Source organism: Ostrinia furnacalis, unplaced genomic scaffold (assembly GCF_004193835.3).
Source record: "Ostrinia furnacalis isolate ACB-3 unplaced genomic scaffold, ASM419383v2 OfSCF7532, whole genome shotgun sequence".
NCBI classification, from domain to species: domain Eukaryota; kingdom Metazoa; phylum Arthropoda; class Insecta; order Lepidoptera; family Crambidae; genus Ostrinia; species Ostrinia furnacalis.
In genome coordinates, this window is record NW_021137771.1 from 300480 (window position 1) to 324126 (window position 23647).

Below are 23647 nucleotides of genomic sequence, written 5' to 3' on the forward strand. Positions count from 1 at the left end.
AAAGTGTTGTCGACCACAACTAGAATGTCCCCGCGAATGCTCTTGACCAATTTGACCACTGCCGCAATATCTACCACTTTCAGCAAAGGGTTCGTCGGCGTTTCTAACCAAATCATCTATAAAAGAAGGAAAAATAGTATCTTAAGGAAAATTGACGTGGAAAATCATGGGGAAAACCTTACTTTTATTTGATAGGATAGGACAAGACATCGAAGCTAGGTATATAATTGCATCCCGCGAGTGCAACGCTTGGGGATTATTAGTTGACTCATATTTAATAGCAACATGTATAAGTACAAGGTAAGATATTTTTATTTAATTACTATATTTGCTTAACAATATCCTACTTTTTATATTGCACACAATTTAAATAGCCTTCTTTAAGTACGACTTAAGAGTTAGGACAAAGACGATAAACGTTTATCAGTTTTATTGTTTTAAACAGTTATCGTTGGTTGTTTTTAATGTGATGTAAAATATAGCGAAGTTTCAATACGTTATTATTAATACTACTGGGTTTATCATTTATTGGTTCAATTCATATCTTTATAGACTTTAAATGCTTTTAATATTTACTTAATTAGGACTTGGTACCTAAGGGTAACTATGTAAAAAATATTTCAAATAGTTTATGTACTCATGTTACTTTGTTCTTACACGTTCCATAGTCGAGTGTTTGGTAAACAAACACTCTGCTATTGAAGTGTTTAGTAATATGTAATATACATAGTTGAAGATAGTTTAACTTACTTTCGTGTTATCTTGAATGGCATTTTTCACTTTATTTATATCCGTAAAGTCTGTAAAAGAAACTTCAATGCCTTGTCTTGTCGAGACATTTCTGAAACCAAAGTTTGAGGAAGTTAAGCGCGTGTGGTTTAAAAGTTACACTTTTGTAATTTCTGAAGGATATTTAGTAGGAGTTAATTNAGAATTGTGATTATTAGAATAAGCCGATGATGTTTATAAATAACCTGACAAAAGGGCGTAGGTATTCAAAATCACTTATTAATATTATTATCCTCCAGGGTTCTTTAAGTTACAATATCCTTCCTTATGAATTCTGTGACATATCGCTATTAGAAGATACAAAAAAGTCGGTAAGGATTAAAAATGGTGTAGGTACCTATTCTAATATTAATATTATACTAGCTTTTGCCCGTGGCTTCACCCACTGTATTATTGAAATTGAAATTGAAAATTGATAATATTCTGATTTATAAACAATAATACTGTGAAGTTTTACCAAAATCCGTTTAGTAATATTTGCTTAAAAGAGTAACAAACATACAAACTTTCACATTTAAACGAACTGATAGGGATAATGTGAATTGTGATAATAATAATGAGAAAAACGTCTATTTGTTTGTATTATTTAACCCTTAACTGGTATCGTGGGGGCCGCGCGGCCCCCACGCATGATGTTTTCTTTGATTTCTAAGAGGCTACGCATCGTGGGCAGCCAAAATTTTTGGTATTCTCATTTCGGCGCTACTCGCGTCTGGTGCAGGCGTTTCAGCACTGCATCATTCACCAAGACGAAGATATACACGTGTTGGGGTCCGCGCGGCCCCCACAATACCAATTACGTTAGTTTTTTTTTCACGGCAATTTTTATTTGTTTTTTGTTTTTTCGCAGTATTGATGACTTATAAGTGATAAAACAATAGAAGATACCTAGAATGAAGTTTTTGATGCCAAATTAGTGATTAGTAGCATGTCAGAAGAAGGATATAGTGATAATGAAATTATAGGTCATTGTGAAGACCCAATAACCAATATTCGATGGATAATGAGGATATTGATTCTAATTTTTAAGTTTTTTCTTCAGAGAGTGAAAATTAAGATGTTGTAGGACCTAGTCAATCCAGCTACTATGAAAAATTAAATACAAGTGGTCTGAAAATCAACCAGCACCTGCTAATGTTTGTCAACATAATATTTATGTTTTTATTTTTATAAAATGCTTATTATTTTTACTAAACATTACATTAAAACATTATTTATTATTAAGTTCACATTATTATGGATCAACCAAAATAATAAGATTTTTGGTTATAACTTTCTAACGATAGGTTTCATAGATATTTGTAACGTTAAAAAAATGTTACGTAAAAAGTTATTACTATTATGTAATGTCTTGAAGTATATAAGTAAGAAGATTTAATACAATAAAAACTAAATGATTACATAGAAAAAGGCCTGATATATATAATTTATGAGCATTTATTCAAGTATATAGGTAAAACATGCTTGCTAGAAGCAAACATAGTATGGGGGCCGCGCGGCCCCCACGATACCAGTTACGTATGTCCAATTTACGATACCAGTTAAGGGTTAAATGTTGTGCCTGGCTCTAATCGGAGTTCAGTCTTAGGCTGAGTTGCACCATCTTACTTTAACTTTGATAAACGCCAAAAATCTGTCAAAATCCATACAAAAAGCATCGGTTACCGTCAAAGTTACGGTCAAAGTTAGGTGGTGCAACTCAGCCTTAATATTGTGTTATGTCTATAGAGAACAAAAGTTCTCTGTAGCTGTGTCTTAAATTAAAAAAAATGGATATTATTAGATAAAATATTTGAGGGCCAACCCTACATCAAGTAGGTAGGTTTACAGCAGGCGGATTGTCTGCAATCTAGGCCCCATTCAATCTGCTAAAATCCTTACAGGCTAATCTCTCGGATGCCCTCCGTAGCTGAAGTTTAAGAGCGCTTTCACATTTAGGCGATTTAGCAGCGCGACAAACGCGCGTCAGACGCGCTGGACGAAAATTTCGTACTATGTGACAGCTGATGCACGGTAATACTATCATACAGTATTGTAACTTCATATAAACGGACGAAACGCGAGCTTTCCTTCGAAATTCAAATCTCGGTATGCGCTCGACATGCAAAAGTCGGGGGTGTCGCGAATGTACCACAGTAATAAACGGACGATGTGTTGTTTTTTAAACAATAAGTGTTTTTTTATAAAAATAATTACAAGTACCTATTTATACAGGGTGTTAGGTAAATGAGTTTATAAGCCGACACTAGCCTAGCACTAGCAGTCGAGGCGCATACATTTTACGGTCGCAAATATATAAGATTTGTTACTAAATCTTAACACAAATATATATTTTTTTTATATTATTGCATTTTTATCCTATTTCATTCACAAAGTATTTTTTTTGTCTAAATAAAATAAAAAAATACAATCACAAAACTAGATGGAAATTCTAAGTAGGCAGATGTAATGAAAATAGGGTCTGCAGGTGGGCAACCCTATCGCATGTTGTCATACGGTGACGTACCGCGCGGCTGTTGACATTTATTTCAAAAATATGGCCGAGTTGGAATACTGTATAGATAATATTACCGTGGCTGATGCCTCCATTCACATTATAAAAACTTCGCTACCGCACTGCTGTCGCGCTACTAACGCCCTAATGTGAAAGCGCTCTAATAAGGCTGATGATTTTGAAGGTTGTTTTTAGTTTTGACATGTTTAATGATTTTAGTTTATGAGATTAACGCCAGTCCTCTTAGGCTGAGTTGCACCACCTAACTTTGACCGTAACTTTAACGATAACCGGTGTTTTTTGTATCGTGTTTGAGACTGACGTTTGTTCAAGTTAAAGTAAGATGGTGCAACTTAACCTTAATATTTGAGATCAAATTACGTTACGGATTTGGATTGGTGCGAATATTGTTGCACATATTTCGTGCAGCGAACGTGTAGAACGGGCCCGGACTCGGCGTGCAAATGTACACGGACTGCGGTAAATTGGTTGCGAGGCCTTAACATAGTGTAAAAAGGTTTAAAACAGTAAGTCATCTTCAAACAAACTTAATGTACATGTAGCAAATGAGACGGTGGATAAAAGTAATCAAAGGCGTTGTAATTATAACCATGTGGTATCCCACTAATTAATTATTTTTATCATACCAAGACTCCAAAAGAATCAAAACTGCGTCTGAACATATAAGCAGTTTTTAACTGGCATTATATTGCCCTACAAAATAACTTGCTTTGTATATTGATTTAGCTACATCTGAATAAAATAAAATAAATAAATAGATACATAAGTCTTATATTAATTTATTTAGGCTCCCTTTATATTGATTACTCATAAAATCTTCTACGTTTATGTTTTTTTATAAAAACAGATTTTTCATTTAAATGACTTCACGTTAATAGGATAAAATGCGACCCATTAATAATCGCAATTAACTCGACTAGTGTCAAAGTCATAATTTCTTTATTTGTATAGACTATTTAAATAATACTTTCAAATCGTCAAATGTTTTGCTCTTAAGCCTCTACATGTCTCATAAACTTTTTACACTACCAGCGCTCGTAGTCGTCGTTTGTGAAGTGCAGTTGAGTTACCATCATTTTTTGCACTGTGCCGCGGCACGCCCGTATCGCGTCACCGATCGCTTGGAGCTTTCCGTTGCCGTCTGTCCCTTGACGACCCCTCACCTGCTGTGCAGTTGACACTCGCCTCTGAACTCTCGATGGACAACAAACACCTCCCCGCACGCGTGTCGGGGATAATCGGGCCGTTTGTAAGTGCAAGATGCAACAACACGCTCCGTCTACTTACGAGTACTCCCGAATCTGGTTGTCTAGCAAGCTAATGCAAACGAAGACATTCATGTAGGAACACGTACAGGGAAATGCACCATCTTGATTTATAGCCAATGGAGGCGCAATTTGAAACATCTAAGTCCCAGTTCAAACAAACAATTTTATTGTAACCATAGAATTTGAACATTTATAAGATACTAACTTTCCACCCGCGGCTTCGCCCGTGTTGAATTTTGTCTGTGACAATAAAAACTTCATCGCGCGCGTCCCTGTTTCAAAAACTGGGATAAAAACTATTTTATATGTCAAAACTATCTCTATGCCAAATTTCTTCAAAATCAGTTCAGTGGTTTAGGCGTGAAAGGGACACAGACAGAGTTACTTTCGCATTTATAATGCTAGTATTAGTATAGATAAGAGAGAGAAGGTTTATAAGACTAAATTAAATTAATTTTCTTGATATACTTAATGTATGCTTAGTAAGAAAAGCAATAACGCGTAGTTACAAGAAAGACGCAATAAAAGCAGACGTTATTTGCATTAAGGCTGTTCGAAGTTGAACACAACGCGTAAGTATTGCTAGAGCAATGTTTGATAAATTCTCAGAAGAACGAGTATTACAATATTTTGTCAATGTAGGTCAGTGGTTCTTAACCTTTAAGTCATGAGGGACCATTTTACTAAATTTCTGTCTTGTCAGGGACCACCTCATAATCGGTCAAAACCAGTTTGACTGCAAAAATCAGTTAAAAGTGGTTTTGACCAAGGTGTGCAAGTGCACTTCGTGGACCACTTGGAATGCTTCCAGGGACCACCAGTGGTCCGCGGACCACCGGTTAAGAACAACTGTGTAGGTATTTGTTGAAAAAATATGCCATCCTGAAGAATATAGTTATTTGATGAACTATGATCTGATTAATGATCTGCAATGATGCGTGATTGGAACCAAACAAGACAGTGTTTATCTTTACGAGCTATTTAGTGAAAATTTGTATGATCTCTTCTCAGGTAATATGAAAAAAATACCTAATTGAAATGGAATCACGTTTTCAGTAGGCGAATCATTTTTCTTAACACAGTACAAAATACTTCACGACCCCCTATCTGTTCGCTTTAGTCAATTAAAACTACCCTGCGGATTTATATGCACTTGATTAAAATAAGTAGTGGGAATAAAATTATTTGATGAAGGTTTATTTACATGTATAATTAATTCAGGTTTTGTGTAAATTGGTATATATGTCACATCACATGTACACTTGTCGTGGCAGCTTTTAATTAAGGCTACACTAGAAACACGTATTGTTTTCAATGTTTTTTTTCCTGTTAATTGTGTATGTCTTGTTAGCTGTCTTTAAATAAATAAATAAATATGTCACATCTCGTATAACGTAACTAACAAGCAAAACGAGAGCTACGGGACTTACGGACATATTTATTATTAACAGAGTAAGTCCGTAACACACTTGGATGTGGTTGGATGTTCAACGTGTGAAACAACAAGGATATGCTTGCTTTGGCATCTGGGATGTATAGAATATAGAATCGGGACTGTTCATCTGCCACGATTGTTGAACCCTTAGGTTTGGACTAAGTACATTGCTGTATTTAGGATTGATTATTTAATTGTACGTGGGTCATGCATACGTATGTATTTTAATCTTCTATAAGGAATGAAGTATGAATTCCATACCGTTACCGCTATAATACAAGCTTAGCTAAGCAAATTCAAATTCAATGCTAGTTTGGAACTAGCAAGTCCGAGTTAATTTATATTAGTTTGGAGCAAAACAGATTACAGTTATTCATCGTTTTATAAATGGGCCGTATGTTTGTCGACAGGACGTCCAACTTACGGTGAATTTAGAGCTTAATATAAGGTAAGTTAATGCGCAGAATTTGGCGAGTTAGTAATTTCAGTTAATATACCAGATTCCAATCGGTAGTCCATTGTTTCAACATAAAAAGTTCAGCCCATAAATCATGAAAAGCGAAGTCATAACTCCGCAACATCTACAGTTCTTGTAACATTCATTAGAATTTATAATGATTGTAAGAACCGAATACGGAATATGATACATCCAGGAGTTATATCGCCGTGTGTGAGAACACAAAGTGTGGTTGGTACCGTCGCGCCGCCCGTTTCAGACATTAGGTAGAAATTAATGATGTGGCACAGAGCGCTGCGAGTCTGACAGACCTCTAGCTAGGTTCATTACCCGCTTGCCAAATAGAGGGCAAGGCGACGACCCCATGTAAGGACTTAGCGGGAGACGAAGCGGTGAGCGGCAACACTACACATGTGGAAAATATTCCTTAAACATTTTTATTTTTTATTTTTTCGAGGCAAAAACAAGCAATTATATATTTGGGGGCTTATAAATTGCAATATTCTATTTTATTTTTATCTTTCAGAAAACATCGTTCAATTCTTCTTCTTATCATAACAACCTAACTTAAAAAGTTTTCCACACGTTTTGCTGTTAAATTAGAAAAAATATCTTTCTCTAAAGTATTTTCCGATGAACTTATCTGAGTCTGATAATAACAACAATAAATAAAAATAAATAAATAAATAAATAAATATCTTTGGACAATCTCACACAGCGCCATCTAGCCCCAAAGTAAGCAATTAATATGCTTGTGTTATGGGTGCTAGCTTAACGGACTATAACAATAACAACTTGACTCTATTTTTATCAAAGAAAAGAAATTTTCTTCTATTAGATACTTGTACAAACACAAACAATTTGGAAAAAGATAGGTATTAAAATACATAAAATCATAAAACGTGAATTTGCTATTTAAGTTTTAAAATGTATTTACAAAGGCGCTAGGCAAAGTTATTATAATGACACTCTTTTTATCTGCAAAAGCTTATCTTTTTAAACTAATCATCTTGATCTTATGAAATCAAAATATTTAAGTACTGTACTTAATTGCTAAAATGTTTTGGTTACTTTAAAAATAAATGTAAGAATTTGTTTAATTTTCACCTAGATTTCTATTTGCACAATTTAACGTATTTACCTATCTGATTCTGATATTGCTTAATTTCGACTGGTCCTGAATCACGCTATTGAAATGAACGAAATCTACCCAGTGTATGTCCCAAAAGTTCTTTTGCCATCCCATAACAATTTTGGCAATTACAATCAATACTTCCACTCCGGAGTGCTATTTTCGAGAGGCTACCAATCTGGCCTCGAAATTGCCACTATCATAAAAGGGTACTTCTCATTTACACTCAAATTTGATGGTCACACAATAATAGTTCATAAACGGTATAAGTTAGAACAATACCTTTGAAATCAGATGATAAAATATCTATTTAGCTACATACAAAAGAAATTTTATCGTAATAGAAGCAAAAATAATACGAAAAAATCACATGAAACGATAAAAAACGGGGTCATTTTTCGCGTTCTCATCGTGTCACACCTTCGGTTGCAATGAAACATTTGGTTACTGCATTCACAATTTTCATTCAATTTGTGTGTANTCCGTTTTTTGCTTCTTTAGCATTTCAGAATGCCACCAGTGTCACCCTTAAAACCAATTGCGTAGAATCTTGTAACTTAGTAGGTGACCTAATCGGTAAAATTTTATCTTGTATTTAAGTAGGTACCTATTTATATTATGTTATTGCTATTTATCTATGAAAATAAGACAAAATATATGTTTTATAAGAGTCATTTACAGTAGTAAAGTTTGAAAAAATTATTGCTGTGAAGTACAGAATCACTTTCGTGGCATCAAAAAATTCAAAACGTTAAATCTTCCAAACGAGACTCACTATTTTACTGATTTACTGAGAATACAATCTTCACATCAAGCGCTACAATTTTTGTTTACAAAAAGTTGAAATAAGTTAGAAATAAAATTCGCCACGAAGGTGACGATGAGAACCGTGACGGTGAGAAATAGCCAAAAGCATAAAACCGTAGGTAACATACGTCATGTCAGCGATCGAATGACCAGTGCAATGTAAATTTATACGCCAGTGCGGTCGTAACTTCACTGTGGAGTTTGTAAAAACGGAAAATGTTTTATGATGTGAAAAATGTTAATGTATTGATATTATCTTCGCATGAAAGTTATTTGGCTCGGCTCGTTGATAGTATCACGTCTGTGTATGTTTTAAAAACAGGTATCGCCTAAAGTAGACAATGATAAGTGTTTTTGCTTTTTTACCTGTTTTTGGAGTGGCCCAATCTGATAGTAGAGCAGTAAATAACATAGCGTGACGGGTACAAATTATTTTAGGTTCGCTTTCATGAAGTCACAAAAGTAAATCAACGACTGAATTATGGCTTAGTTGTTTGTGTGCCAGAATTTAACGCCGGTTTCGGAGTTGATTCCCCGTGGGGGCAAATCTTGGTGAGGTAATTACGAGAATTTTACCTGCAGTCATAGTAGACGCCTAATACATCTCAACTATAATATTATAAATGCGAAAGTAACTCTGTCTGTCTGTCTGTCTGTTACGCTTTCCCGCTTAAACCTCGCAACCGATTTTGATGAAATTTGGCATAGAGATAGTTTGAGTCCCGGGAAAGAACATAGGATAGTTTTTATCCCGGTTTTTGAAACATGGACGCGCGCGATAAAGTTTTTCTGTGACAGACAAAATTCCACGCGGGCGAAGCCGCGGGCGGAAAGCTAGTAAAATAATAAATTTAAGTTTAATATGTATCTAATTGATTATGGTCGGTATAATCATACGTTTTGCATAGTTTGAGGGTATAGATAAATTGATGCGACACTTATAATTTATTATTTCTACGTCTATCCCTTACATAAATTGTAAATTAGTGTCGTTTTCAATTAGTTTATTAGGCCCGAATTATCTCTATAAGCGCGTTACTTAGACCTGCCCCGACTTGTGCAAACTTCTCAGTAATTTATTGTTAAAGAGTCACATTACTTAAGGACAGAAGGAAGGAACTTTTGAAGGGGAATAGTAAAGTAACTACCATTCTAGGATTGTAATTGTTCTGTTTACGGTTGCCCGCCCTCGTCGTTAGAGTTAAATGCGTTGAGTAAAACTTAATTATGGCAATGGTGCACGCAATAAGGATCATAATTATGCTGATATTAAAATATTAACCTTATATTCTGTAGGTGATTTATTTTTGCAGCAAATGGCAGATAATATGTATATTTAATCGCAATCACAGCTAGTGTTATGTGAGAAGAGATGCCTATTCTTTCACGCCTTGAAGAGGCTCGGATTTATAGTGTTCGGGAAATACGAGTATGTCAGCACGCATTCCAGTCCCTAGGCGTTCATTGTAAAAAATTAGCGTATGCTTTGCGAGCTGTCACTTACACTCAACTTACGGGGCTACTTCTTGGCTCTTTTCTAATATTATTTTTGGCTCTATCTGTCGCTGTCATATACCTACGCAGGAATCTCGCTTTGAGGGACAGTGACAGGGACACAAAAACAAGGAGCTTCGCAGCTCTGACCATCATGGTTATATTCAAAGGTCAAGGATCTAATTTTACTTTTATGAACACGTAAAAGTAGCGCTCACTTTTCCTTTTTCCCTTTGTAATAATGTCAAATATCACCATTTAGTTGCTAGGCAAAGGAAAAGAATATTCATACACACTTTTCGCTTAGTATTTATTTACTAGCGGCCGCCCGCGACTTCGTACGCGTGGATCCCGTTTTACCCCCTTCATCTATCTTACGCGGTTTAGATTTTTTCATACAAATGTTTTTTCCCGCTAACTCCCGTTCCCGTGGGAATTTTGCAATATCCTGTTGTAACTAAGCCTTAAGTTTACTAAGGTACCTACATGCCAAATTTCAAGCGTCTAACTTAAACGGTTTAGATTTTTCATACAAAAGGATTTTCCCGCTAATTCCTGTTCCCGTGGGAATTACTAAGTATACTATAACCTGCCCAGAAGTATGAAAAATAATTGTACCAAGTGTCGTTAAAATCCGTAGAGTAGTTTTTGTTTCTATAAGGAACATACAGACGGACAGACAGACAGACAAAAATTTTACTGATTGCATTTTTGGCATCAGTATCGATCACCAATCACCCCCTGATAGTTATTTTGAAAATATATTTCATGTACAGAATTGACCTCTCTACAGATTTATTATAAGTATAGATTTGTGAATTCGTTTGTGGACAGTAATCTGTGGAACTAGGGATAAAAGTACAATAGAAAGCATGTCATAGGTTTCTATTTTCAAGAATACCCACAATCGCAATAGATTCCCTTTGATGATACAAAATCCGTTAATCGTAAAAAGAGTATGAGTTTGTTAAATACCGCGCACTAATAAACTTATTTGGTATAATACCTATTTTATTGTTAGCGAGACTTACACAGGTTAAATGATATTTATATAAAAATTAAATAAATTTAATTAAAAATCTCCTACAGTTAAAATAAATTAAGAGAATATTAAAATAATGTTTCCGTGAACCCTTTTAGTTAAACTGAATATTCTTAGCTTAAAACTCATGTGGTCGAAGAGGATCGAACTAGTGACTCTCCTAATCGACAGACCGATGCTGAAACCGCTGGGTTATTGTCGTTATCTATGTTGAATTTATAAATCAAATGTAAAAAATCAGCAGATATTTTTATCAACCTTTAAAATTAAAATGTGTAAGCAACTGCAGTACTCTTCATTTGCTTTTAATCCGATTTTACTAATATTATTTTGTCTAGAGCTTTTCCAAGTAATTCAAAAGTAAATAATCCAACCTATTATTTGAAAGTTTTGTTAGAAAATAAAAGATAAGATTCCACAAATTAATTTATGAAAGATATGGGTAATCCGACCTCAAAATATAATTAGTTTGTCAAAGAAAATATCAAAGTAAGTCAACATCTGGCATTGTCTTAATTAATTGAAGTTTAGTGTCTGAATTCAGAACTGGGATACCTTTGTTCAAAGTGACATGCCTACGTGCTATATAACTAGTTTTATGTTTTTCTTTGAAATATTTTCAATACCTACTTGTAATACAAATGTAAATATTTTAAAAAATCGCAAGTACTTACCTACGGCATATTTCTAGGTTTTCATAAACTATACCTACCTTATGCATTTTTATTTAGGCGAAGTTATCAAAAACTTTCAGTTACAATTATATTTGAGCACATTCAATGTTATGGTCGCGTGCCCGCGCCGGATGAAAGGGATAGAAAATACATTTGTAAACGTGTTAGAGCGGGACGGAGACCCACCTCTTGCGGGAACAATTTGTCACTGTCTCCGCCAATTTCCTCTTGTAACTAGTTTTTTCTTTGCGCCACGTAAATTTAATTTCAGCTCTTTGTTGAACCAGTTTGAAGTGGTTGTAACCGACTAAAACTGGATAACTTTTTTCTTCAGTACGATTTCCGTCGAGGGAAAATATTTTTAATGAATGCGTACTTGCTTTTTCTAGTTACAATTAACTTTTCAATTAAATAATACATTGTCTTTGTGAATAATTGTGGGAACTGAGTTTAAATGGAGTTGTGTTAGTAGCTAATAGCTTTATGAAAGCTCCTCTGGAATAAAAGACGTTCATTTTGTTGACCAGAGTCACGTAGAGTTAAGCGTATTATTCTGTTATTAAATAAGTAATCTTTGTTAGTTATTGGTACGTTTTGGGGCATTAAATTGTTTCCGTGAGTTTTCTGTATTCCTTATCACATTATGGATCTGTATAATCCAGTCCTGTATAATTAAATAAGTACAATGTCAGTAACATTACTATCACAACCAGGTTTTTCGTGATTTAATATAGTATGGGCGCTTGCGAAAATTACATTCAGGAACTTCTAATTCTAGTTTTTATTGATAGTACAGTAATAAATTTACCTACAATGTTTAGAATAATAACTATTATTAAATTGTTTAAGGTCATTCCCTGACTGCAAAAACCGTATTGTTAAAAAAACACTTAAGTCAAACCTTTACCATTCAAATTTAAAAACTTAGTACGTAATAAAGATTTGAATTTGAATTTGAAGACTTTCTGAAGCAAATTTTATGATAGAACGACTTTATGTATAGAAAAATCTTAAAAGGTCTTCGATTTTGGGTAATAAAATAATAAAGTGATGTCATTTGAAGCGTTTAACCGCCACACTTGTAACGAAGTAGGTCAGAAAGTAGAAAAGGGCAAGTCCCTATTACACGCCGGTTGCCCCCGTCCTCCGTTATCCCTCTCAAAACATATAAAAATTATATGAGAAACAAGATTCCGAAACCGAAGGCTGGTCGTATTTATGGGGTGAGTGTATAAGCCCGCGGATTTGCCTGCATTTAAGTCTGTTAAAAAATACGTGCGCTTTTAACTTAGAACCTATTTGGGACATATTATGGTTATCTTACTAGATATAATAGCTATGATGACTTTTTCATATAGTTGAAGAAATAATCCCATGCAAACTTTCATGAAATATTTCACCCTTTCAAGTATATTTATCGCGACGAAAAGTATCTAGCCTATGTCCTTTGCTATGGCCCAATCCATCTCTCTATGAGAAAAGTCATCAAAATGGGTTCTGAGGTAAAAGCGTGAAAATATAATATAACAGAACTAAATATAAAGTCATCTAATAGTAGTAAGAGGTATTAAGAAATGTCACAACTTTACTACTATACTAATATTATAAAGAGGTAAAGTTTGTGTGTTTGTATATTTGTTAAATTGTAAGGGGTAATCTCGGGATCTACTAAATCGATTTTAAAAATTATTTCACCAATAGAAAGCCACATTATTGCTGAGTGTCATAGGTTATATAAAAAACCGAAAAATTCCACGCGGGCGAATAGCTAGTTAAAATATATTATTATTTCAGTTTTTTAAATGTATTTTGCTAAGGATTTTTTTGGTTTAAAAAATGTTTCGGATCGAAACATTACCGGCTATACCTATGTCATTGTAAAGCTTCATTACCTACAACTAAATGTCAAAGGTTACTTTCTCAAGGACAAGGGAAAATCCCAAAAGGGATTCTATAATGGCTTATACAGTGTGAGTCACGTTAAAGTGTACATATGAAAATAGATGAAACTAGACCTATTTTTATCGACAAAAAAGAGGTCAAAAATTTTTTGAGATTTTTTTTTTAATTTTTTACAGAATTTTTTTTCTTCCAATTACTTATTGTAAAGAAAACGTAATAACTTTTAAACTAAGCGGTATATCCTGATAAAATAAAAACAGTAATAACGCTAAATAACAGGCGATACTAAAAAAATACATAAAATACACAAAAAAGGCCAACAAATAATAAAAAATGATATTTTTTTGAAAAAATCTGCTTTAAAATTCGTGTTTTTTTGGTTATTTGATAAATTTCTCCAAAAAATGCCCCTATAACAGGTGGTTTATATTACTTTGTTTTATTCTCTATCGTATTATCTATGTAAAACCAAAAATCGCATGTCTCTATCCCTATCACAACATTTGCTATGATCGTTTGAACAAAGGCCTGCCACAACATTATTCTCAGCTACAGTTAGAGACAATTTTAATTTTAACTAAAATGCTTATTTTACTTCGAAATCTTTTGTTTTTATTTGAAATCTAGCTTGTCTTTATCAAAATAATAAATCTAGAGCCATTTTCAGTTTCGTTGTTAAAGAAGCGTTGAATGGCGCGCCCGGAGAGGCTTAGTTCAAACGATCATTGCAAACGTTGTGATAGGGATAGAGACATGCGATTTTTGGTTTTACATAGATAATACGATAGAGAATAATACAAAGTAATAAAAACCACATGTTATAGGGGCATTTTTTGGAGAAATTTATCAATTAACCAAAAAAACACGAATTTTAAAGCAGATTTTTTCAAAAAAATATTTTTTTTTATTATTTGTTGGCCTTTTTTGTGTATTTTATGTATTTTTTTAGTATTGCCTGTTATTAAGCATTATTACTGTTTTTATTTTATCAGGATATACCGCTAAGTTTAAAAGTTATTACGTTTTCTTTACAATAAGTAATTGGAACGAAAAAAAATCTATAAAAAATTAAAAAAAAATCCCAAAAAAATTTTGACCTCTTTTTTGTCGATAAAAATAGGTCTAGTTTCATCTATTTTCATATGTACACTTTAACGTGACTCACACTGTATACCGGCTATATGACAGCAAAAAATCTTTGTGTGTGAAAAGGTAAAATATTTAACAAAATAAAACTTTAAATAGGTCTCTCTGTCAGCTTTGTGCGTGCATGCTAAGATTAGAATTACTTAGAAAAGCTCTATGGTTTATGATTTTTCGACAAAATTGAAAGCAAAGCTAAGAAAATGGAAATATGACTTTTATTACGTCAAATTATGCAAAGTATGTTTTCAAACAAATTTCCTCCTTTGATAACTTAGTACTAATCATAATAAAATTGCTTGAAAATGGTAGAATAAGGACATAAAATAACATGAAATAAATATTTTAGTTAAGTAGGTACTTTAACATTAGATAAGTGGCTTTATTTATTTAATTTTTAAACATCTTGACATTCGAATATAAATTACCTACCATTCGAAGTGCCTATTTATTATTACCACCTTACACTTTAATAATGTGATACATATTTGAAGTACGTATGATAAACGTAAGTATAGACCACAGCACACCAACTGTACTAAAGTATCATTGTAAGAGTTACTAGAAATGATTGTGTTGTTGACTGGTATTGTACTGTAAGTACTGTACCATTACACTGGCCATACCTACACAGATCCCGAAGGACGTTGGCGATGCAAGCTAGCTTTGTGGTAGAACCTCAGCCTTAACTTCGTTTTAGCAGTCGCCACAACTAGTGTCCCAGTTTCATGCTGTGAGACAATGTATAACATGTACATGAAAGCGGTTACATACAGTGTGTTAACTGTAATAGGTAGGTATGGTTCCGGAAGGGAAAAAAAGAAAAGGAAAAAAGGTAGAATCAAATTAGAAGCCTTTGTAAAGCATTTAAGTTTTTGTGTGGCTGTAAGGCCCACAACACACGGTGAAACGCAACTGCAACGAAACTGCAACTTCTAGTTACTTTCTTTTGAGTTGCATCTAAGTTTCTGTCATAGCGTCCGTTGAAAGACCACACATGACGTGACCAGTTTGAAACCTATTTGAACTGGTCAGTTGCACCTAATTGCAGTTGCGTTTCACCGTGTGTTCTGGGCCTAACTCTATTTGTTATGGTAGAGATTGAATATTATTTTATTGGACAAAATGACACCATGTATTGTACTTCACAGGCGGATTTAAACGCTCTGCTTCAGAATTAAACATTAATTTACAGCATGTATGGCAGCCAAGAACATCATTTCCTTAATTACCGCTCATAATGGTTAGATGCTCAGTGCCTCGCAATAAACTGTGTTATTCGCACCGCTGCCAAGCACCCGCTAGGTACTAAGAACTCAGGGGATGTCACCACATCTGGTGGCAGAAGGCCAACTTGGTGACGTAGGTACACTTATAAACATACTAAGGCTGGGTTGCACCGTCTTACTATGATTTTAACAAACTTCAAAGATCTGTCAAACTCCATACAAAATACACCGGTTATCGTTATAGTCACTGTTATATGTAGTTAGGCGGTGCAACTCAGCATAAGTAAAATGTTACATAAACAAATCTTTCAACATGACTTCGATTCGTATGAATCCACATGTCTGCCCAGACGCAAAAACAATTGAATTCTACAAAGTTCTAATCAAAATAATTGACTGTCATTTGTTTTTCTTCTATCTCAGATGATGTAAACCTTGTTTTCCAAAGTCACTGTCTAGTAAACCTCTTTTGTTTGTTTTTTTTTAGTTTTTAAACTAAAATGTAATAAAATTGGAAGTGGTGACCTATTTTAATCGACGTATGACATTTCATTGTAATGTTGCTCGGAGTTTCGGACAAAGTATTCGCCAAGTAAGTTAGACTTTTATTATTATGGGCCCATTGAAGTGCTGTTATTGTTGATATAAGTGATTGATACTCCCTCCAAACGTTTCTACTTACTTTGTCGAGTGGTTCTTATACTTAACTGTCATTTGACGGCGGATTTGTTTGCTACCAAAAGTTGTGACATTAGATAAATGGATTGATTTAATTTAATTGTTAATTCCCATAAATATTATCATTTTCAACTTTTTAGAGCGCATTCAAATGTTAATTCTAACTATTGCATCAATTATTTATCCAGTCTCAAACTGAGTTATTTTTATTTTTCTAATTATGCTATTTGAGTTCTGGTGCTTTTCATAATTTGCCTCCAGCGGGATGTGAACCTACAACCACCAAGCCTGGCGACCGCATAATACATAATATTAGTAACCTATATTGAATGTTTGTGATGTTTACCAAAATATGTGTCAAGGATATTATTCGATTTACCACACAATGACATGTTTTCAATAACAGAATCACTTATTTTGTTACATTGCATTAGTAGATGACGGGGAAGTGGCATCGTTTTTGGAATTTATTTAATCGATGTTTTATTACCACTGGCGGAATTTCAAGTGCCATTACGTTTCATTGCTGTCATGTACAGAACGGATTTTGTGTGCTCGTAAAAATCAAATAAAAATTCTATCTTTTACTTTCGCGATCGAATGTCGACTCCATTTTTTATGTCAACAATGACCATTCTTCTATAAGTATCGCTAAAAAACAATTTGTGTTAGTAACCTACGCACCAAGTAATGAAGCGCATATTGTAAAAAAACTTTTTTCCACCTTATCAGGCCTTAATTGCATACCACAAGATAGGGTGCACCTTTGGTTGACCAGTTATCGAGGCCCCTCATTCTCCCGCTACCTCCGAGACTTTGTGGAGGGAAACAAAAACTGAAGAGGTCTCAGCAATTTGGTGAGGCTTACCCCCCCGTAGGGCGGTGCGAGGGGCGTCATTTCACGCCTCTTGAGCTCGTATCGAACCAATATTAGGTTTATTAGATAGATGGGCCGGCGTGAAAAAGCGTTTTTTTTTAATTTTTCTTAACATTTTATCTCGATAGGTTTTGAATTCGAACTTGAACAACAACAATAAGTGGGAAAGTTTTTATCAACGGTGCGTTCTGGCCTATTTTCTCGCTCGGTGACGTTTTCGCTACAAGATGGGGACGAAGAGTGAGTTACATTTTCAACCTATACACGAGCGTCATAATTGGGCTGAACTAGTTCTCCCACTAGCCTAGTTTATAGCTTGTAACGAATTTCGTACCGAGCCGAGCTATATTTTAAAATTGAGTTAACACCATTTAACGTTTAATTTTCGAGTACGGTTTGAACAATAAAACTTCAGAATTTAACACAAAACTATCAAGAGTCCCATTTTCATAGCTTGTAAAAAGAATTTCAGTAAAGAACGTGACTTTAATTAAGAATTGTGGATTGTTTGTAAAATATTTCACACAAAAATGGAACCTTCAACGGTTATAAAATCTTATGTCCTTTTTCTACGAAACGAAAAGCATTTTACATAAAACTAGGCGACTGAGGCCAGTAAAACCAAAACTTTATTATACTTGGCTCATTGGAGGAGACTTGGATAACGCATTTGGATTTCAAACAGCAAACATTGTGGAAGGTTGACATTTCATTGATCTTGAGATTTCGTTTGGTAAATAAATTGATAAATAACAATTTTCTGGCCACTTTTACAAACATAAACTTTTGCAAATTATATTTACATTTCATGAATAGATATGGCTTAATTTCACATATTCCAAAGAACTATGTAAGTAATCAGCAGTAAAAAAAAAAGATACGCGCGTTAAAAACGGTTCGATTTTCAAATTAAAAGTCCAAGACGTAGCAACTCGCATTCCTAGCTCAGTCAGCGCATTCTGCCGATGACCGGAGAGTTACTCTCTCAAATAATACCGTCCTGGCGACAAACAATTTGAATGCCCGCACGTAGGGCGGCATTCCTTACCGAGCCCCTTGCAAAACTATGTGACTTAAAATGAAAACGGTACCTACGGCAATGCGACACAGCCATGAGATATCACGCACGACTGGAAAACAGTATGGCCTCTCTCCGCGGAAATACAAATTGTGGCTCCGGTTTTTTACTTGTTTTGTATACGGTTAAAATTTTCCACCCTGAGCGGAATTTTGATTTGATATCGCGCAGAATAAATTTACGGCAACGAAATGGCATTTATTGTAAAAGTGGTGACTAAAATTGAGTTTAGTAAACGCTCAATCGGATACGCCGAATGCTTTTGGTGGAATGGCGTCGAAATTTTGAATTGGTTATTAGAAATGCGAGTGTGGGAGGAAAGGGAAAGGCTTTCACTTTTACTCGCTATGAAACGCAGATACTTAAGTTGTATTCATTAAGCTAAAGGTGTTTATCTGTGAATGCTACACTGAACGTTCAGTGCTTATTATTATAATATATTAACTTTACACTACAGAAAATAGTTAATTAAAACTGTAATGAGATGGCGATAATAAGGTGACAATATCACAGATTATTGAGCGCAAAAAATCTACTTCGTATCTTTTTAAGCACGCAATGATAATAAAGGCAATTTACTGCAAAATGTAATTACCTGTATTAAGTGAAAATTACTGGAAAAGCTTACTGTAATATGATTAGCAAAACAACTCGTGCACCTTTAAAGGTTTTCAATTTCACAAGCTCTCGCACCTCCATAATTATAATAAGAAAGGGCTCAGCAAATGAATATAGGGTGGTATCAAATTATGTACGTGCGACCATGTCGGGTGCTTCACAAGGAAAATTACTAGGTTATTTTTTCTCGCAATAAAACGACCCTGGACTAATCTGGTAATGAGGCAAACACGTGCAAGTTAACGAGCAACTAATTACACCAAACCAGAGAGGTGGAGGAGATTGAGGACTTATGAATTTTTTAGAACACTTTCGTTGGTAGGTAATTAAAATGCCGGTAAAGATTAATTTAGAATAGGATCCAGCATATAATCCCTTCAAACCTAGGTGCATCAAGGTATATTTTCTGTCTTATGATTTATCTTACCTACCTTTAATGTCTAAAGGTACATCCTAGCTATATAGCTGTAGTTTTGGAAACGGTAGGTGAGAATAGTCTTATGTACTTATGGTTTAAGTACTTTCGTAGTCAAATTAAAATGTATCTTAGGACAACATCTACTAAAAGTTATTTTACATTTACAAGCTAAAGCTGAGCCTGCTCGAAAACCTGCTTAGGCGTTTCAAATTTACCGCATCAGTGGGCCATCGCGGCGTCATTAATATCACAATTAATTTAATCCTTTAAAGCACGTGGGAACTGCAAGTAATTTTCAATCTTCATGCATGGTAACTATACGTACATACACCTACCTACGTAACGTCTAACGAGTAGAGATGTGACGTGTGAGTATTGACGTCCACGTAACACTTCCACTCGAAGGATCGATATCGCAGCTGCTAACTCAATGATTAAACTCCAATTTATCATTGCAAAGTAGCTGCATAAATGTAAATTATACAAGTCATTGCTTCAATCTCTGGGAATGGGCCATACATCACGATGCAGCGCGCTTACAGCTCTATTACTTCGGGCGCACATCTATGCGGAAATATTGTCATGAACCGCTCCTGGATTTAAAACGAATTGAGTTTTATTTGTCACCCACTAAGGGTGGTAGATCTCACTTCATAAATAAAACACCAGGTATTTCACTGGTACGAGTAGGTATTTACTTTTATTTTACAACGTCTCGTTTAATAAGAGACTCTACTGTGACGATTACTCCCAAAAGTCCCAAAATGTCATCTGTCATTCGTAACCTGGCAATGGACACCGGCCTATTTGCCACAGATAACAAAAATAATATTTAACCTGTGCCCGCGACTTCGTACGCGTTGAAATAGTTTTAATTTTTCTTTACTGCTCCGCCTCTATTGGCTGTAGGGCGATGTTACATAGCTTTCAGGATAAATGAAATATCAAACACAAATACATTTTTTCTAATCGGACCAGTAGCTCTTGAGATTAGCGCGTTCAAGCAAACAAACCAACTCTTCAGCTTTGTAATATTAGTATAGATTCTGATTTTTCACTTTAACACGACTGTTATTTATTCTTTAACAATAGAGTTAAATTTTACAAATCTCAAGACCAATGTTGGTCGAATCTGCATATCGGCGATTGATCAGCTATGCGACCCACGCCTCGCTACCCGCTAACGAATTCGGCCCAGATTCCAGATGAATTTATGTTTTACATTGGATATCAATGGCCGCCGATCTCAGTAGATAATAAAAAGAGTTATATTGTAATGAATGGGAATTTGTAATGATTGTATATTTTAAGGCTTGAATTAAATGCTTAGAACAGCCATAGGCACAAATTTATGTGTAGGGATTTATTAATAAGTACCTACTTGATTATCGTTTCATATAAGCTAAAGAACCGGTATTGCCAAAGCGAAAAAGGAATAGTTTTATTCACCTTTTTTGTCGCAGAATTACTCTACCATTGCGCAATATCTCTCAGGAAATTTGGCTTCATTGTAGCTTTCTTTCGTTGCGGAGGTCAAATTATTTGGGATTGGACTAGTGTACTAGTTACTTCAAAAAATACTGCTTTACCAAAATACATCATAATAACATACCTAAGTTAATAGTCTCAACGTGGTTTCAATCGTTTGCTGAGAAAATGTATAGAAAATCAAGAACAGTTAGTTAAACTATAAGATGAAAACAAAAAGTTCTATTAAAAAGTCGCTTTTGTCGTAACTGCTAATAAATACAAATCCCTGATACTCGTATGTAGAGTCTGACAGAGAACAGTAACTTTGATTGTTGTGTTACTTTTGCTTACATTACTGTCTCAAAACACGATGTAGAAATGAAATTGGTACGTGTAAATAAACGGGCAGCGCAGGACCGTTCATTGTGGCAAACCTTGGGGGAGGCCTTTGTCCAGCAGTGGACGTCATTTAGCTGAAACGAACGAACGAAATAAACGGTACTTACTGTGATCAAAGGTCCTTGGGTCGACTGTGGTGGTCGCAACGGGCGTGGTGATGTCAATATCATCCTCTTCATCCGGATCGGGTGTGGTCGTGGTGGTGGTGGTGGTACGTCGGCGGTTCCTCTGCTTACGCTCCGCTTTGCGGGGCGCCGATGTGATCCGCACGGGAGCCGCGGTCACCCGCACCGGCAGCGTCAGGTCGGTCTCGCTGCCGGGCTCGGCGACCGCTATGGCCACCAGTGATACGGCGGTCAACCGCACCACCAGTGGCGCTAGTCGCCACATCGTCCCTGGAAAGAAGGAATTGATCGTGAGTTTATGGTAGAGATGAATCTAATAGGCACTCTTTGTTGCCCAACACAATGCAAGTAACTCGTATCTAATTTCGATTGGTTAAGAAAACTTAAAAATAGTTATTTCATCTCCAAGATGAGGAAAACGTAGGGATTTATTGTACAAAGGATTCCATAAAAATGTGGAAAATTTTGACTATTTCAAAAGAGGCATTTATATGGCTTATTCGGACTGTTGACTGCTGTGAATATTCTTTCTTCGGACCAAAAGGTTTATGTAACTATCTTAAGTTTCCTTAAGATAAAGATGATTTTACAACAAGTGCGTTTCATTAAGAAACAAGTCAAGAATCTGTCAGAAGAACTTAACAGCCAATGCCGTTACAAGATGAATATATCATGCAACTAAGTAGGTATGTGTGTAAGCGAATATTAACATATTGTGAGGCGAGGATTGTACCAAAATGGAGAGTACTTAAGTATCACTTAGTGCGCGCCCACACGATGCATTTAAGCGCAGCTTGCCACAGCCCTAATTGAATTATATTTAGCATCGGAGTCACTGCTCACACAGAAATGCTTTAAAATTGATAGATTTCATTTTGCATTAAAAACCACAAATGCAATTTAAATTATTTTCAGTGCAAACCGCGCATGCCGTTAAAAGAATCGCTTCAGTAATTATAGCTGGTTTTATGTTACTTTAGCACTAAATAACAATTTTGGCTCAACAAAAAAGTATTGAAACCAAACCATCTTGCAACCAACCAAAAATAAATAAGGCATCAGTTACGCTATCTAACATTGCCCTGTCGGTTTAAGTTGTTTATCGACATTGCTAAAGAGGTGGGAAATTCAATCCTTTTTTGTTTTAAGCCACAATTGCCCCTAGGGCTAAAGTAACCCGCAAATACGGTGTGTTTCACGAAAAGCGAGGTGTTTGACGTAAAGTCAATTCTGCTAAAATCGCACGAACTATCGACATTGCTAAGAAGAGGTAGGAAATTAAATGTTTTGAGTCAAAGTTGCCCTAGGTCTGAAGTAACCCGCAACTACGGTATTAAGTTTCACGAAAAGCGTTTGTCTTAAAATAATCTCCGCCAATGATGTCAATCTACTAAAATGGGACGAAAGTGTTCTGGACGCTAATAACAAGCCCGAGCACATGGGAAACTATTCTTTTACGGGTTATGACATGGTCGTATGTCGTAAATGTCACTACGGAGACTCGGATATGTTTTTAAGGTTCCTTGGGGAGCTATCGTGCATCCAAAAATGTTACTTCTAATGGCCGTTTGGAAAATTCCACAACGATATTAAATTGATGTGGTTTGATCAATTTACTTTAGTTGATTGATTTGAGATTTTTGTTGTTTGCGTGGTTAGTGAATCATTAAAAAACAATGTTAATCTACTTACTTAGGTGTTCACAAGATTTCATTGTGACACTTCTAAATAAAATCCAAGGCGGAGAAACGCATTTTGATCATTTCAGGGTCTCATAATATGTTTTATAAAACAGAACCCGGATAAATTGTATTAACATTAAAGATGTAACCTACTGAAGGTTTTAGGACTCTACAGTTTTATATTGTCTTGTATGGACTGTTACATTAGAAGTTTCGTGACGTACGGAGCCCTCTGGTACATGGGAATAACTTGTATTTGCCGCTTTTTTGTGTAGTGCTGGGCTTGACACGGCCAGAGCAGTATTGCTATTACACTAAGTGCCCATAAATTTCCCTTTGCTAGTTGGCATTTACTAGCGCCGGAGCTTTATAATACCTATTCAATTGATGACGTTTCTACCCCGAATATAGTCAA

General features: G+C 35.1%; 1 protein-coding gene across 1 annotated transcript in view; it reads right to left on the reverse strand.

Moving 5' to 3' along the window:
* The window catches only part of LOC114365023 (discoidin domain-containing receptor 2), a 105482-nt gene extending 83667 nt beyond the window's left edge, over positions 1-21815 (reverse strand). Inside the window, exon 1 of the mRNA XM_028321444.1 lies at positions 21533-21815. Coding sequence (XP_028177245.1) covers positions 21533-21815 — 283 coding nt within the window. The remainder of the gene's footprint in view (positions 1-21532) is intronic.
* Positions 21816-23647: the final 1832 nt, after the last annotated feature.